At 39.9% G+C, this 18,144-nt stretch overlaps 1 protein-coding gene across 11 annotated transcripts in view; it reads right to left on the reverse strand.

Moving 5' to 3' along the window:
- Positions 1–1,825: 1,825 nt before the first annotated feature.
- inpp4b (inositol polyphosphate-4-phosphatase type II B) overlaps positions 1,826–18,144 on the reverse strand; it is a 217,084-nt gene continuing 200,765 nt past the window's right edge. For 10 of the 11 annotated variants that reach the window (XM_061718074.1, XM_061718063.1, XM_061718089.1 and 7 more), the window contains 2 exons: positions 13,388–13,542; positions 2,871–5,886 (listed from right to left, as the gene is read on the reverse strand). In XM_061718074.1, the coding sequence (XP_061574058.1) occupies positions 5,712–5,886; positions 13,388–13,542 (330 nt within the window). In that variant the 3' untranslated portion in view covers positions 2,871–5,711. The other variant, XM_061718069.1, reaches the window with a different exon arrangement.

An 18,144-nucleotide genomic window follows, 5' to 3' on the forward strand; every position in this document is an offset into this window, starting at 1 on the left:
TGTTTGATAAAGCAAAGCATGAATCATTTCTGGCTTGTGGGTTGGTGACGTGAATAGTTCGGATCTGATTAGGATCAGGTATATTCAGAAGCCAAGCCATTTGACTAAGAGGTCCAATGCGAGCCCTGAGCTCTGTATTGCTTTGAGGAATGAAGATTGATATGCTTTAAATCTCTCTTGGTATTCATCAAATTGTTTGAGACCAGAAGACAGATTCTCTGTGTGCAAGAAACTTGAAAAATCTATAATTGATGGAGTGTTGGAATAAGAAGAGGGGTACTGTTTGTACATATGAAGACTCAGGGGGGAACATGTGGTCAGTTGCATTTGTGCAAAGTTCTCAACTGAACCACTAGTGATGAGGCAGAGCTCCTCATATTTTGTATCTTCCTGTTCTGTAGCTGCAGCAGCTTCCCAGACCTCAGTATTTACCCATGCATTCTTTCCTTCCTTTTCAGTTCCTTTTCAAGTTCTGTTTGCTTGTACTGTAGACTATTTTTGTACTATATCTAGCTCTCTCCTTCTCAAGTTGAAAGTGTCTTAGGCTGTCCTTGTAAGTGCAGCTTCAGCGCAGGCTCTGCCTTGTCTTAGTTTACAGAGTGCTCTGAGGAGGATGATCATTGAGAGAAATCTCTTGATGATACGTTCACCCTCTGATTTTGAACAGCATGAAATCCACCTTAGCTTCTTTAATCCATGGGTGTGTTCTTGTTTTTATTTTCTCAACCACTGATCTATTGCATTTCATTGTTCTGTGTTACATACAAACATTTTGTATATTAAGCAGATGCATAGGCAGTCTAACTAGTTCTTTCACAAGCCAGCATGTGAGATCCTTGTTCCTTTAATGGCAAATTCCATGCATGACAGGTTTAAAAGTAATGAGTGAAGCTGTAAAAAACAAAGAGCACAAGGTTTTTTGGCAACACAGCAACTTACTTTGTAAACTCATGAATGTTGCCTAACAAATGTTAATATTAGCCCCAAACTGTCTGTAATTGGCGTCAGTACCACGGCAAATACACAGCCCTGAGCTGTGAATTTGTTGTGGTTCACGTGGAAAAAGATTATAAACAACTAACCTTACAGCCATTGCTTTTGAGAGAACAGGAAAACGTCTAAGACATGAGAGAGGTTTACACCATTTACAGTCTATGCGTCACTCAAATAGTTTCATAATGCATGACATACTTTTGGCACCCATCCAAAATACAAGTCAATGTAAAATGTTTTTTTGTAAACACATCTCAGACTTATTAGTAACAATTTCAAACAATATACAGTATGACAAAATAACATTTTTGTTATGCCAACATGAGCAGACCACAGCTCTCAGGTTGTTTTATATTGAGTGTTGCAGTCTGTGGAGTAAATTTGCTGGCATATCCACTCCTGGAAAGATTGGTAACTATCTTGCCAAGAGCTTTCCTTTTGTGAAGTCTTTATCACTGTAGATCGTCAAACTCCATATTTATAAGAGACATAACTTTTTTAAAGTTTCCCTGTAGTGGAGGCTTTTTGTGCATTGGTTTCCTGCCCTTGCAGCATTTTTTATTTAGTAAAATGCTTTGTTTGTACTCTTGGCACTTCTTGTTTTCATGCATTTCAGTCTTCCCCACCTCACCACATGACCTTTTTTTTTTTTTAAATCCAGTAAAGTGAAAGTGAAAAAAGCTGTATGGTGTTGTTCGTTTGAAACTATTTGCCAAGTAATCAGACCCATTGCCGTCAGACCATTTGAATTATGTTTTTACACAAGAAACATGTACATTAATTTTGTGTGTGTGTGTGTGTGTATGTGTAAAAAAGACCAACAGTATGAAAATGACCAGTTTCAATGTCAAACTATTTTTTATTTTTTATCTTAAATAGACTTCTTTTTCTAAAAATGCAAAATATATAAAAAAAAAATACAACTGATTATTTCAAACATGCAATAAATTTCAAGGAATCTACCCCAGAATATAAAATAATTACAAAATAGCATTAAGAAATGATTGTCCAATGTTTAACATCCAGCTGTACTTCATTTGGTCTCAACGGGCAGTTTCAAGAGAAAAACAAACAAACAAACAATATAAAATCCACTCTGGGTCACTGTGACATTACAGTCCAATGCAGCAAAACTAAGAAACTAACTGTTTGGACATAATTGTACACCATTTATTGTTTTGAAAGTCCAGCTTGCATTGTGTAACACTGAGAATATTGTTAAAACAGACTTTTTACAATACAATGTGGAAAAAAGTGTTTAGACCGCAGCCATCGCTGAACAATCTATCCTTGATCGTGGGAACAGTCGTGGTCTCAGAAAAACTTTACAGCTTGCCTGAGTAAATAGATTATATTTCATGTGTACAAGAGTAGAATACTCTGCTTAAGTATTTAAAGGGATTTATAAACACACACACACGCACACGCACACACACACACACACACACACACACACACACACACACACAGTAGCACTGCATATTTTCACCTGGACGGTGGGAAATGAGAAGAAAAGTGCATTTTGTTTACAATAACACGATTGCAAAGTTAGATTCTCCACGCTATGAGCCTGCACTGTACCTTCCCTTCTACACAAATGTACACAGCAAGTGTTTTTGTTTTGAACAAATGCACAATTTAAATATTCAACATTATTTTTAAGCTTTTGTATTTACTTCTTGGATCTCACAGAATGAGTATTTATAAATGACACGCTGTGCGTGCTTAAGAGTCAACTTTGCCGTAAGTCCCCTCCGGTGGTCGGTAGCACTTCGGGAAGGCCATCAGCTGCAACATGTTGAAGGCGTATTTCCTGCCTCTGATGTTCTTTTGAACATTCTCAATCCGACATCCTTCTCTGATGATCGAACAAATAAGGAGGAGAGAAATGAGGGGAGGATAGAAAGAGATGGAGAGCAAAAAACAAAAACAAAAGTAAAAATGAGTGAGATTTGAAATAAGGTTTGAAATGATAATAATGGGCACACGCCTTTAGAACATTATCACCTAAAAGTCTGTTTTGCCTGTATAAAGAACAACTCTGTCAATCAGAAAACAAAACAGTTTTTTTATTAATTTGGATAATTGAAATGCAATTGTTTGGAGAAAAAAAAGAAATCCACTACCAATAATACTGACACAAGTAAGGTTTTTGCATAGTGAATAATAATAATGCCAATGTATAATTCATCGCTCCTGATAATAAAATGTAAAGTAAGAAGGCTCTAAGTAAATCTGACATAAAACCCACAGTAAATTATACACCTGATGAGCAAGCATCTGCAGCACATTTTCTTCATATTGTTTCATAATGTGAGCAGAGATGAATGTTATCAGGCATCCAACAAATCAATCAGCAAACTTCAATTTTCTGCTGTGGTAAGCAATATGAAAGGAAAGGGGAATACAGGTTTCACTTCGCTAAAAACAAACTGTAAAAACACGTTTCAGAGAATGATGTAGTGAAGTAGGGCAGCAGGGTGGTTTGGAGGTCAAAAGCACAGACGTGAAGAAATGCACGAGCAGAGCACTTCTTATTTTTCCATTTAACTTGTTGAATGCATTGTTATGGTGCAAGAAAAACGATCACGAACGAGCGCGTCTGTGACACAATTTCAACAGGAAATTGCGGTAAGTATGATTTTCTTTTTCTTTTCTCTTTTAGCGAGGAAACACTTGAGTCTGACTTCCGTGTACCAGTTTTGATTTCTGTTTCTGTTACTTTTACGGAACAAAACTTACTTTAGAGAGTCAGTTGTTTGACGGGAAAACATGTGATTATCTTTAAGTGAAACTGAAAATAGCTGCTTAAGCATTTAAGAGACATTTAAAAATGTATACATTTTAGTTTAACTCAAACATGATGTTTAATGCACATGTCAAGCTCAACAGCTTCCACATAGTAATGGAATTGAATCCAGGAAAAAACATCCTGCCAATAAATTTGCTTTTTAAAAGCAAATTAAAAAATATATTTTTTCTTTTTCCAAAAGAGTATTAAAAATTTTGACGTATGACTCACACATAAAGAGACATTTCCAGATGTCCACTTTGTCTTTGTTGCCTGTTTGCCAGTGATGTTAAAGTATGGACTCGTTGTATATGTGGTTAGCATTCTGTCAGCGTTTCATTTACTTGCAGCACATTATGTGCGGTGGTATGATCACTGTGCTTTTGTGAATAATGTTTGTAATGTTTCACTTTGTGTTGTTTTTCCATCCTGAAGTTCATCAAATTTTCTCTGTCACAGTAAGAATGTGAAGGCGGCACCGCCGCAAAGACAGCCGGGGCAGCACGTTGTTATGATGCGAGAGTTCAACAAAGAAGAGGAGGATAATGACCCACAGAGACCAACCGCCTGCCTCTAAAACAGATGCTTGAAGCGCGGAGAAAATTACGTCTGCTCTGAATTTTTTAGCGTTCTAAAAGCTTCCTGAATCACCAATTGTTCCATTACCCATTAAACAATACCCGTATGGATGTATATTAACAGCCAAATTATAATGAATAACATCAACAAATAAAAGAAACAACATCCCTGGGTCTATTATCAGACGCACAGGACTATAAACCTTCATTAGCGACCAAAACAATATAAATCAAAGCATTTTTGAATGAAAACAGAATATGCTTTTGCAGCCAAATGGCTAGTACTTTGGCTAACCACGCTAAGGGAAAAACTTTTAGCCTCTAGAACTGGCCATGAATTCTTCTCCTTTTGTGTTAATTTTTAGTTTGTGCGACATTCAAAAGTCTACTTGTATGAACTTATGCAAGGGGATGTCTTTATAGCCATTTTTTAAAAAACATTTCTGTACACTCACAAAGTTAAAATTACTTTGGGTTTCGTCCGTAGAAAGGCTTCCCACAATGGAAGACTCAAATGCGTCATGCCACTTAAGCGATCGGTTATGATGGTGATCCTATTGACAAATCCAATATATATATATAACTTAATGGTTTTTGCAGACATCTCTGTTCAGTTACTGTCATCATGTTATACGTCTGTACAAGTGGAATGTTTTTGAGTCTTGCTGTAGATCTAACATTCATTTTCCTTTCTGCTGCAAATACAGATTATGTTCTAACTTAAAATCTGCATTGATTCACATTGTTTTGGTTCCTAATGAACATTTACACTCCTTAACTATTGCTAATAGATCATGGGTTGTTTAACTCTGGTAGGTGAATTTTTAAATAAAAAACACCAATAAAAAAAGCAAGAGAAAGAAATGGATCATATAAAACACTAAGTAGCTTTCTCCACCTCTCCATGTATTTCTATTGTTCTGGTTTACATGATGAACGTAACTATTCAGTTTCACATACAGATTCCTCATGTTTTAACTAAGAGTGAGTGAAAACAGGCTGATATGCGGAGGCTAAGATAACCTGAGACCTCACGTATCTATGGTGTTAGAGATAAGACAGACACAGAATGGTACCAGGCTTTTTCATTATTAACACAGGCATATATAATGTTTAGGTACAAGGTCTATGCACTTTTTATTCTTATCTTTTGACCTAAAACCACTTGATTAAAAGAAACTTTCCCTGATTCTCCTGTTCAGCTCGGGAATGAACACACTTGATCCCGATGTGACCTTGTGCTAATTAACCTTCCACAAAATATCAGTTAATCAATTGTAGCATCGTTCATAAAAGAATAACGAGAAGACAGGAAAAAAGGAGTGAATAGGGATGGCATTGTCAGCAGTTTATTGATATTTTGCAAGCAGAAAAACAAGACTTAAAATGAGCCAGACAACCAGTAAGTGGGAGCTAACGAGCAGCAATGCAATGGGATAAAAGTGTCGAGACGCTGGTTTGTTCTCGGCCATGGCGCCAGCCTCAGGGTCCTCCCAATGCCCAAAGTCTCCCTGGGTCAGCCGACTGTAGGGGCGCCCATCAGCGTGAAACAGAACGGACAAGGACAGATCAAAACACTGTTGAGTTAGTACAGAACAGATGCCGTCTGGGTGGATGTTCAAGCATTGATGGGTCTAGGGAGGGCACTTCCAGGCTCGTGCCAGAATGCCCACTTAGAGCCATTAGCGCAGGCTGACAACCTCTTAAAAGCAGTCACAGACAAGCGGACAGGGATGGATGGCACAGCAATATGAGAAACATGCTCACCAAGAACTGCACTGTGAGAGGGATGAAGACTCGACTGACAGATGAAGAAAGGAGGCATGCAGCCTTAAAAGTGGATTTAAAAAATGTTATTGTATGTTAAGTTACGTTTTAACAGTTTAACAGGTCTCATTTAGTGTCGTTTAAATATCCTTTTTAATATTTAATTGCAGTCACATTATGTTTTTTTCCCCCTCAATCAACCTGCTTACTTTTATACAAGATAAAATATTAAGATGTAGTATAATCACTAGACAACAATCACTTTAGACAAAGTGCTCCTATAAGCTGACTTCTCCCCTAAAGCGTGGCACGTGTGACTCTTATGGCAGTTCGTCATTAACGCTCAAGGATTTTCAAATAATGAAAAAGACAAACCCGCCTCAGGTCAAATAAAGTGCGTGAGAAAAAAACGCTTACAAAAAAACCGTATGAATGCTTACATAATAAATCTGCATAAGCTGACGTGCAGACAAGTACAGTAAGTCGCAGATAACAGATTTATGGCATGAAACGTGACGCCCTGAATGTTAGAAGTAGAATATGCCTGAGTTGGTTCAAAACCAGAGATTTGAACGTGACGCTTGAACAAACATACTGAACATCATGATGAAGCAGTTAACCCGGTCAAGCCTGCCCACATACTGTAAAAGCTGTCGTCAAAATCTATTGACAAAAAAACGGTATGTCATCTGTCATCAATCATCTCAACAGGTGAAGTAGCTGTGCAACACCGCAGACTTTTAAATCTGTTAAAAGTAAAGGAAACACGCACCTCATTGTTGCTAGAGTGCCATATAAACTCAACTGTCATACGCTGTGAGTAATGATTTACTGGAGATTGTGAGTCATAACAAATATGACCTGAAAGAAAATTCAGCTTTTATATTTATGACAAATGAACTCATTCTACTGGGATGCCTTATTTTATTTTCCTTGTGGCCACTATGATAGAATGATCAATGTATATTTGTTTGCAGGCTCCATAAAAGCAAGTCAAATAATTGATTTTGTTAAGCTGAACGATATTCATGGGTTACTTTAAAGCCTTGAACATAAATATAAAAATGGTCTCCTTGAGTCGGCGTTTTGGATCATTGTAGGGGTGTTGGGGGTCCTGAAGCCAGCTGTCTTTAGGGGTACGCTCGACAGGCTGTCCGACACAAGACTGTAACACAGAGGCCGACCCACGGAGAACCACCAAGCTCTAAAAAAGACTCCAGCTAAGATTCAAACCTGGAGCGATGATACCATGAAGTCACGGGGCTGAGCACCACGCCAGTCCGCTGCACGACGCCAGCCTTCGTTCCCTCGCGCAGCACGTACAGTGAATATCATGTAAACGGTGTGCTTTTTCATGAGGCTGCTATACTGTGATCAATGCTATCATGTGGATGTGTTCAGGCCAGGACTCGAGCTCCTGGGGCAAATTGAAGAGCAAGAAGTAGCTACACCGATGTTTCCTGAATACTAAAACGTGCAGATTTGCAGCTACGGTTGAGTCGCTCCTTCTCTTAAATGAACGTTTAAAACAACAGCAGTGATCCTTTTGCTCCAAACATCCAAATAGATAGTTCACATATTTTATATTACAAACTGCATAAAAATGGGGCTAAAATTACCACAGATGAACAACAAAATATCACATATTACATCTCGGCATTGCTTATTTCACTGTCCCTGTTTTTATTCTCTAAATTACTCTGAACTGCTGTTTGATGACCATGTAAGAGCAAAAAACTTGAGGTGAAACGTCTTGACATGAGGTTTGGACTTTGACATCAGCTTATTTGTTTTCTTGATTGATTTATTTGCTGGTCTGTGTACAATCACTGTCACGTTACATGATCTATCATTAGCTGGGTTTTAGCTGTTAGACAGATGGCCTTGGATTTAACTCTAGAAACTCCTGTGGCTCTGAAACAAGCAGGTATGAAACTGTGTATTAGGGATACAATCTTTTTTGCCGCTCATCTGTCCCAAGGACATTGTTGCCGGAGCCTTTTGATCTATTCAGATGCGTTCCTTGCAGTCACTTTCTTTCTCTTTCATATTCATACACCCTGCATTGGAATAAGGGTGTATGGATAATGGATGGATGGATGCCAATGTTAAACAAGCCCTCTTTATTTTTTTGTACCGTGAACTTTCGCATTTCCCTTGTCATCTCAATCTCTGAAGTCTGAGATCTCATTTGTAGAAAATTGCTTTTGTCTGAGTTTCTTCTGACTTTGGGGTGAACTTTTGGAAACATTACGGAAAACCGTTAAGTGTTTGTACTTGTTTATAAAATGCCTCAGCGCAGAATGATGGCCTAAAGCCGGGGATACACTGTGCGATTGTCGGCTCGTTTTGAACCGATTTTCCAGTCGTGCGACTATTTTTTGGATCGGGCCAGATTTCGACCCAATCGTTGCTCGTGCCTCGTGCAGTGTACGTGGGGTTACGACGAGAGAGTAACACCTCACAACGAGCTCCCGATCACAAATCGTGTGCTCGGAAGAAAATCAAACGTGTTTGAAATCCTGGTCGCTCTTCATGAAGGTATCGCACAGTTGAAGCAGCTACGACCCGATTGGCCTCTTCCTTTCGCAGAGAGCATGCGCAATCTCTGATGTCACGTCAAAAACTATTATTTGTAGTAAAGTGTTGCAAATTCACATTACAAATCATGTTTTAATAGCAGAAAAAAGACCACATTTCCCACATCTGCCCAGCCAATTCCTTGTCCAATCACAACGTTGTCTAATCTTTTTTCATTTATCGCCACACGGAATGGCACAAATTGCTAAGGCAGCGCGTTTGTTTTTGCTGAGCATCTTTGGTGTCTCCCACTTCAGGGTTCCTCCTCTTCCACTTCTTTTTGACGTTGCAGTTCCAGTATACAGAGGTCCGACGAGAGGATTATGAACGTAGTGTGAGCAGATGGGTCGCATCAGAGCATCGGGATGCACAGTGTGAGACCATAAATCGTGGGCTGCGAACTTTTGAACTCAGCGATCTAGTCGTGCAGTTTGAGATGGGGCTGCATCAAACGATTTAAAATATTGCACAGTGTATGCCCAGCTTAAACCTTTTTTGAAAATGGCCTAGAAAACCAAACCCAGACTGGGACTGACTTTACTTCTGGTTGGTTTTAAAACACACATGAATGCTTCAGAACAGTAAACTGATAAAACATCTGCTCTTACAGAGATTACGCTTGTTGATTATTGATTAATATGATTAATAATCACATTAATTTGATTACTCTGTCTCAATTTCTATGAAAGCAGTAACTGAGTACTTAGATTTTCACATGCTGCCTCTGATTTTCTAATTTCTGTTAAATAAATAAATTACGATACAATACAATAAACTGTTGTTCACCTGAGTAAGTATTTACACCAGAACTAAGAAACTAAGAAAGCGGACACATCAGTCCAGTTCTGAGCTCCTTACACCGGCTCCATGTACCCCAGAGAATAGACTTTAAAATACTTTTATTTATAAATCAGTGAATGGTATCGGACCAAAATACACCAGAGACATGTTGCTGCCATAGCAACCATCCAGACCTCTCAGGTTTTCTGGTTCAGGTCCACTTTGTCCCCAGAATCAGAACCAAACATGGAGAAGCATCATTCAGCTTCTATGCTCCACAGATCTGGAACAAACTTCCAGAAAACTGCAGGAACGCTGAAACCATTAGTTCCTTTAAATCAAGATTAAAAACCATTTGTTCACAGCTGCCTTCAATGGAATTATTTAAACTATTCTGCATCTAAATTTAAACAATGTTAATTTTAGTACTCAGTTGTAACTCTGGTTTCAGTCCAACCTTTCTTTACTCTGCCACTGCACTTTTTCCTCCTCCTCACTCTTCGTTATTTAAAGCACCTTGAATTGCCCTGTTGCTAAAATCATACCTGTCAAGTTTTGGATTTAAAAATAAGGGACATTTTCCACCAGCCCAACCCAGGTCCAGTATCCCTTACATTTTAAGACAGGTTTACTGTACAAGAGATCTAAAATAACTACCTGTCAACCACTTACAAACTACAATTAAGTGCTCCGAATCTGATGGACATTCCTATGTATGTAATTCCTATAATAGAGCCTAAATGAAAACAGAAAAGGGAATTAAAGCACATATTTTCAGTTTATATACACATCGATTGTCTTCAAGTGACACATTTTTCTTTTAATTTATCATTTTCATTCATGTGTCTGGGATGCATGTTTCTGTGCCCTCTAGTCCACGCTCTTGCTCGGCGGATGTTTCATGCTGACATCCATCCTTCCTTCCCCGTGAGAGACACGAAAATTGCAGTTGCAAATCTTACAGAACGCGTAACTGTGCCCCATCCTGCTCCTCTTTAGGAAAGTAAATTTGCTATCCAATTTTTCCGATAGTCTTCGCTTTTTTGGCAGAAATGCCTTCTCTCTTGTTACATCCTTCCATCTCTCAGACTTGTTCTGAGTTTTTTCCAGTAACGAGGTTAGTGATAATTCAATTTGGAGAGGCACAAGAATACTTTGGAAGAATTATTGTATCATGATACATGAAATGTGCGGGAAAATACTAATATGGGAGGTCAGCGGGAAAAAGGGGCAAAATACGGTAGTTTCCTGGCCAAAACGGGAGACTTGACAGGTATGACTGAAATGTGCTATACAAACAAACTTGCCTTGCATTGCCTTTTAAGGACTGACTGAATGTCTATTGTGTCCTAATCCATAAAACCTTAGCACTGAAGGAGAATCCTTACTTTTTCACAAAACCGTGTGAAACATGTTACATTGCCTTTTAATTATTAATTAGTAAAAAACTATTGAAGAGCACAGATAGTGAGCCGCATTTTGTCCACATTGCCTATTTCTTACAACAGGCTTCAACAGATATTCATGCAAGAGTTCAATACTACAAGCAATATTTATGTATCTTTTGCCTAAACTATGAAAGTCTCCCGGTGATGAAATCTGGCGTCTTTAATAAACTCATTAAAGAAAACCTGACAACTGTCACCTCTGAAGTGGAAAAAAAGGCTTGATGAAGAACAGGAACATGCTGGAAACGAGCTGCAACCTCAACTAACAACAATGCATTGCTGCCAGGATTACACATTGTTCTAACAATTTTAACGAAAGTGGTCATATTTCTATTGAGGAATATAATTACAACAGTTCTGGATGAACAAACAGAGGATTCATCTATCCACAGCCAAATCTTTCACCTAAAATCTTAACATTTCATCCATCCATCTATCCTTTCATCAACTTCCACTTGTCTGGGTTTGGGTTGCAGGAGCAGCAGCTTAAACAGACAACACTAGATCTCCCTCTGCCCGGCCGCGTCCTCCAGTTCCTCTGGCAGGAGACTGAGGAAGGCCCTGGCCAGCGTCCAGCTCAATGGCATATGAGCTGGACGCTGAAGAGATGCTGAAGACTTTAGATTTCAGCATATCCTTGATATGAAATGGGGAACATTTGCTTACCAGAGTAAAGGTCAAAGTTCACAGACTTCACTACATTTGTCAGCTTTCATTAGACAAAACGTTGCTCCCATTTTCACTTTCAGTGAAAAGGATGTTTTTGAAATGAGAGTCAAACCTCACTTTTTAAAGCAGTTGGAAGAGCTGACACATTATTGTTCTTTCAACTGCCGACGAGGGCTCATTTAAATCTTTCTAACACAAGAAATTCATGAAATAGTCGGCTACATTTAAATTCATAGCAGCATTTAGTTGCTATAAATTCATACATGCACGCACGCACTATATATATATATATATATATATATATATATATATATATATATATATATATATATATATATATATATATATAGTGCACATGTGTGGACCTACTTATTAAATGCTGACTAGTCATGACTGTTTTGGGAAATGGTGGATTAACTAATGTTTCACCTTGTGTGGATATTGACTTTGAGGTTAACATATGCAAAATTTCATATGGTGAGTAAATTTCACAAAGTCATTGGCCATCATGGTTGGCAATCTTTCTTTGAATGTTCATGTAACATGAAACTATGTTGAATTCTACTTCTCTCCTCACAAATATTGTCTCTGTGTACATATTCTAGTCAACAACGTGGCCCTGACATGTTACTGTTTGGATCCTAGCCATCTAACAGTAACAGTAAATGAACAATAAGCATTAGCCTGTATTTAAAGGGGGAGGGGAGCGCGTGGTTCACAAACCCTTGAAACTGACATATATGCATCTAATAGTACATGTATCAGTAAAATTGTGAGATTTTGCATTCAAGGTTGAATTGATAAATTTAAAAAATGTGTTTAGGAGACAAACCTATGAAGATCACATACATTTACTTCAATGCTACACCTTGTGGCCTTATCAAAAATGTTGCAATCTTGTACAACTTGCTTTGCTGAGTATGGAGAATTTTTCATGTGTGGCTCATACTGTAATTACGGATTACGCTGGCTTTCCTTTGTGTGTTTGGGTATTAAAATGTGTCATCCTCGTCCTCCTCTGACTCAGCAACCATTGGCAGGCTTGTACATGTACAAGTCAACACCACTGGTATTCCCCAAGGGCACACAGGATTTGTTACAAATGGATAAAAGTTTGACTTCAGGAGATCCAGGCACATGCAGAAGTTCGCCGTGCCGGCAAACACAAACATGAAAGGCAGTAAGGTCCCTGCAGTATTGACGGGAAACAGACATGTTTGTTTTTGGGTCTGTGAGGAATGGTGCTGATGGTGGAGGGAGAACATTTCATGGTGACAAGCTGAAAGGAGAACGTGCAGACAACGTATATCGGATGCTTGCGATGAATTGTGCGGGTGCAAGTTATTACTTAAACAAGACGTTTGTAATAACACGTCTGCTTCAGGTTAATTACATTTTTCCACTAACTTTTTGTAGTATCAAGCCAGACGGCACATTTATCTCATAAATTATTTTGAGATTATTACAAAAAAAAAAAAAATCAACACAGCTTTTCTTTAGAAACAACATCCTGATGGAAAAAAAGATCCTGCTGTTTATTACCTTGACAAAATGTGTTCTCTTGCTGAACCTTATTAGCCGTGATGTTTTCAAATGTTCTTCATCTTTCTGAGACTCCTTAAATTGGTGAGATCTTTTTTTTCTGGAGCTCATAAGACTAGAACTCATGAACCATAACAATGTTTTCATGATTAGTGTTTTAACTGCAGCGGGTTACATGTGGGTTAATCAATAACTTGCACCCTGTGTACGTTGGCAACATATTTAAAGCGTCATCTCACCTCCGCATACAGTCCAGCGCACGAACAAAGAAGTCTTTGCTGAGATGATGTTCATCCCGCAGGAGAGCACACTGCTCTAACGTGACAGACATGGATGTTCGGTCTTTGGCACTTTTACAGCTGGTGAACCTGATACCATTTAACCTTCGGCAGATCTGGAGGGAGATGGAGAGACAATGAAATGAATCATTATGACAAAAAAAAAGAACTTTTTTTCCCCCCTGTAAAACAGATGCTGTAAATCAAACAATGTAATAGTGAACCACAATATAACAAAAGTTATAAACCGGAAAAGGTCATCTTTTATGAAGGCAGATGTTTTAAAAAAAAAAGGTATAAGCGGTACAAATGTTTTAGATTACAAGACTTCTGGTTTCTGGGTAAAGCTGCTTTCACATAGAACGCGGTTTGTGCCGTGCACACCGCCGGGTGGGCGCAGAGTCGGCGCAGAGCAAGGCGCGCATCGCGTACATATTTATTGCAAGTTGCTAGGCGACCGGAAAAAGTTTTTCCGGTCCGGCGCTCTTTTCCCACTCGTTTGGACGTACAGTAGCCTACAGCTCGGTTTGAAGAATGTATCTGTCCCTGCTTCAAAGAAAAGCCCTGGCTTTAGTTCTTCTTCTTCTTCGTCTGAGGAGGAGACGAGCAGCAGCAGCAAGGAGGGTCTGGGTCCATGAAATCCTCATAGCAAGACAGGATTTGGGGGAATACAGGCTCGTAACACTTTTAAACACACCTGGTATGTCCAAATTCTGGGAGATTTCTCTCCACTTATGTCCCTTTTTATTGATGTCACGATAGGCCTGCAGTCTTGTATCCCACAGCTCCTCACACAGACTAATAATAATAATAATAATAATAAATTTTATTTGTATAGCACTTTTCATGTGTAATCTCAAAGTGCATTACATAAACAAGGGAAAGTCAGGGCACATAAAAGACGAGAAGTAAAAAAAGTATAAAAATAGTAAAAAACATCTAAGAAAGACCAGGGAAAGCCTTCCTGAACAGGAAAGTTTTAAGCCCCTTTTTGAAGGTGTCCACAGACTGGGGTTGACGGAGGTGTTCAGGGAGGGAGTTCCAGATGTGGGGGGCAGCGGAGCAGAAAGCTCGGTCTCCCATGGAGCGGAGTCGTGTGCGGGGCTGATAGAGGAGGTTGGTCTTTTGTGAGCGGAGGTTCCGGGTGGATGAGTGAGGGGTCAGGAGGTCTTTGAGGTATTGAGGGGCAGTGCTGTAGATGCAGAGGTGGGTGATGAGGGCGATCTTGAATTGGATTCTTGCGGTTATGGGAAGCCAGTGGAGTTTCTGGAGAATAGGGGTGATATGGTCGTATTTGCAGGTTCTCATCAGAGTTCGGGCGGCACAGTTCTGAATGAGTTGGAGTTTCCGAAGGTGTTTGTTGGGGATACCGATGAGCAGGCTGTTGCAGTAGTCAAGCCTGGAGGAGATCAGAGCGTGGACGAGTTTTTCTGCATCAGGGAAAGTGAGGAAGGGGCGGAGTTTGGATAGGTTCTTTATGTGGAAGAAGCAGGTTTTGTACAGATGTTTGATGTGGTTTATGAAGGTGAGTTGTGGGTCCAGCTTCACACCGAGGTTTGTAACAGAGGTGGAGAGGGGGATGTCTTGACCGGAGAAGGAGATGGTGGTTATGGGTGATGACTGGACCTGGTGAGGGGTGCCAATTTGTATGGCTTCGGTTTTGGAACTGTTGAGTTGGAGGAAGTTGTGACTCATCCACGCCCTAATCTCCTCCAGGCAGTTAGAGAGGGCTTGAGTAGGTGAAGATGAGGGGACTAGGGTGGAACGAAGGTTGGGGTCAGTCCGGAGGTACAGCTGAGTGTCATCGGCATAGCAGTGAAACGAGACTCCGTGCTGGCTGATGACACGACCCAGGGGCAGCATGTACAAGATAAAAAGGAGAGGTCCTAGGACAGATCCTTGGGGGACACCACACGTAACAGGGGCTGTTTGGGACTTGGAAGATCCCAAGCTGACATACTCTGTCCTGTTACCAAGGTAGGAGGTGAACCAGTCCAGTGTGGAGTGATGGAGACCAACGTCGGTGTGCAGACGGTTTAGGAGGATGTGGTGGTCAACAGTATCGAAGGCTGCTGAAAGGTCGAGGAGGATGAGCAGGGAGGGGGATCCAGAGTCGGCGGAGATGAGAAGGTCATTGGTTACCCTCAATAATGCTGTTTCTGTACTGTGGGCAGTACGGAAACCAGATTGGAAAGTTTCAAATAGTGAATGGTGTTGAAGGTGTTCCTGTAATTGTGTGGCAACAGCTTTTTCAAGAACCTTGGACAGAAATGGAAGATGGGAAATGGGCCGGTAGTTGGAAAGACATTCTGGGTCGAGGCTGGGTTTTTTCAGAAGGGGCTTGATAATGGCAGTCTTGAGTGACGGCGGGACATGACCGGAGTTTAACGAGTGGTTTATTATTTGTGTGATGAGAGGGCTTATAACAGACAGGTTGGATTTGATGAGTGCTGTAGGAATGGGATCCAAAGTGGAAGTGGAGGGTTTCATTGTTTTGATGAGACTCTCAACTTCGGGCTGTGTGACAGGAACAAAGGTGCTGAAGGGTGCAGGTAGAGGGCAGGCAGGTGGCAGAAATGGTGCTGAGGAGCCTGCGAGCTGGGACCGGATGGAGTTGATCTTGTCCTTGAAAAATGAAAGAAATCTGTTGCAGTGTTCGGCTGTGGACTCTGTCTGGGTTTGGTTTCTGGACTCACATCATTCTTCATTCTTTCCACTATGTTGATCGTCTCTGATCTACAACCTGCAAGTTTTTTTTCCACTCTCCACCACCTTCTCTCCTATTGGACGAGCTGAGATGTCTTCACAGGGTGGCGCGGTGAAATTAAAACATTTTCAATTCGGCGCCGCAGCAGCCTGCGCCCTCTTGTGCACCGCCGAGCTCGGCGGCAGAGCCCGCTGCCCTTGCGCAGCGTTAGCACATACACAATGAATGGGAAAGCCGGCGGCGGCCGCCGCTTTGGCTTTAACAACCCAACTTGGCGTGGTGATACCACAGGACAAGAAGAATTTGACCTAATCGCTAGTATACTTTCATGGTTTTCCTAAAAAAGGGTGCATACATTTCTGAGCCTTCTGTACCATCCATATTATCTGAAATAAAAAAGTTTTATACAAAACTAAATGTAATTAAAAAAAAAATAAACAAAAAACCTAAAATGTATTCATAATTACAAGATTATTATATAGAAAATGTTAAGACAAAAAAATAATTTCAATAAATAATAAATACTTTTATTAAAGTTTTGTTGTGTATTAGTTCGTAGCTTGGGTATTAAAAGTAAAAACGCACCCTCTTTATAATGACATTTTCACGAGGAGAAAGATCTATCCATCATCTGGGCTGCCTCTGTTAAGCAGTCTACAACATTATTTGTAAAGTAATTTGTAAAGTAATAAAGTAAGTGCAGGAGTGTTTCTGACATCATGAGTTTTCCACAAAAAACCACGTCTGATTCTGATGCTGTCGTGTCAGAGGTAATTAAGAACCCCGAAATATCAATAATTCTTATGTTATGGAAATGTTCCAACACTAAGATCTATACTTCTAAGTAAGTCTTTCTGGAAATCTCTTTTGATACAATTGTTAATGCAGTATGTCACGCTTCCATTGCCCCTCAATTTGTGCAAAACCTTAAAATGATAAAGAATAACCTGTAATGGAAACGCCTATAAATCAACAGAACGGCCAGAAACATTTTTCACACTTTGATGTGTTATTTATGAGTTCTTCTGCTATTTGTTTTTCTACAGGTTTTAAAGTGTTTGAGGGGTTGCCTGTTCTCAGTTTTTTCTTTTTCAAGGAGCCCTTGATGTTGTGAAGCAACAATCGGAAATCTTTAAAGAGGATTTTATTAATCTACTGAACATGGTTCGGGACCTCAATACCAAGGTGCTTTTCAGCGGACCTCTACCGACAGTCCGGCGTGGAGAGGAGAGATTCAGTGGACTCATGATGCTCAACAAATGGCTTAAAGATGCATGTGCTGAAATATCACTCAGTACGTTTACATGGACTAACAGAAAGTCAAATTGTTGCCTTAATCCGACCGATATCATATTTTTAAAAGCCATGTATACACCTTAGCTGGGCTGTAACCAAACTGAAGCTCTTGAGAGGAAGGCAGATAATGCGGACCTAATCCGAGTTATTCCGTCATGGATACGCAATCCACGCTTAGCCAAGCTAGTGACTGCCCCGGGACTCCCCTTTCACGAAGTGACGACACCACGAAAGCCAGAATATCAACACAGTAGGAGAAGAAGAAGACGAACAACGAAGAAGGAATTGGAAGAATGCTGAGTGAACTTTATTGACAACTTTAACATTTTCTGGGAACGCAGACATCTTTTTTAAGGCAGATGGATTTTGTCTTAACAAATATGGAGCACAGCTGTTCCCCTCAAGTATTTTTTATTCTATGAATGAAACAGCCAGCAGCCTCCGCCAAGAACAGGAGATGAGGATATCAAAAACAACTGATACGACAGCGATAACTACTGCCTACTGAGATAAGGAAGGACCACGAAGGACGGCAGGAAGAGACATCACAACAACAAGCAAGCATCCTTGATATAAACATATCAAGGATGATGAGGCTGTTTGTATTCAGAACGTTCCTGCCTTGCCTTGCCTTTACTTAAACAAAAAAAAATAAATGAATTGAACATTTCTCAAAAGTATTGACAGATTTTTTACTTTTAGTGTTAACATTTTT

Source organism: Cololabis saira, chromosome 1 (assembly GCF_033807715.1).
Source record: "Cololabis saira isolate AMF1-May2022 chromosome 1, fColSai1.1, whole genome shotgun sequence".
In the NCBI taxonomy this organism is placed as follows: Eukaryota; Metazoa; Chordata; class Actinopteri; order Beloniformes; family Belonidae; genus Cololabis; species Cololabis saira.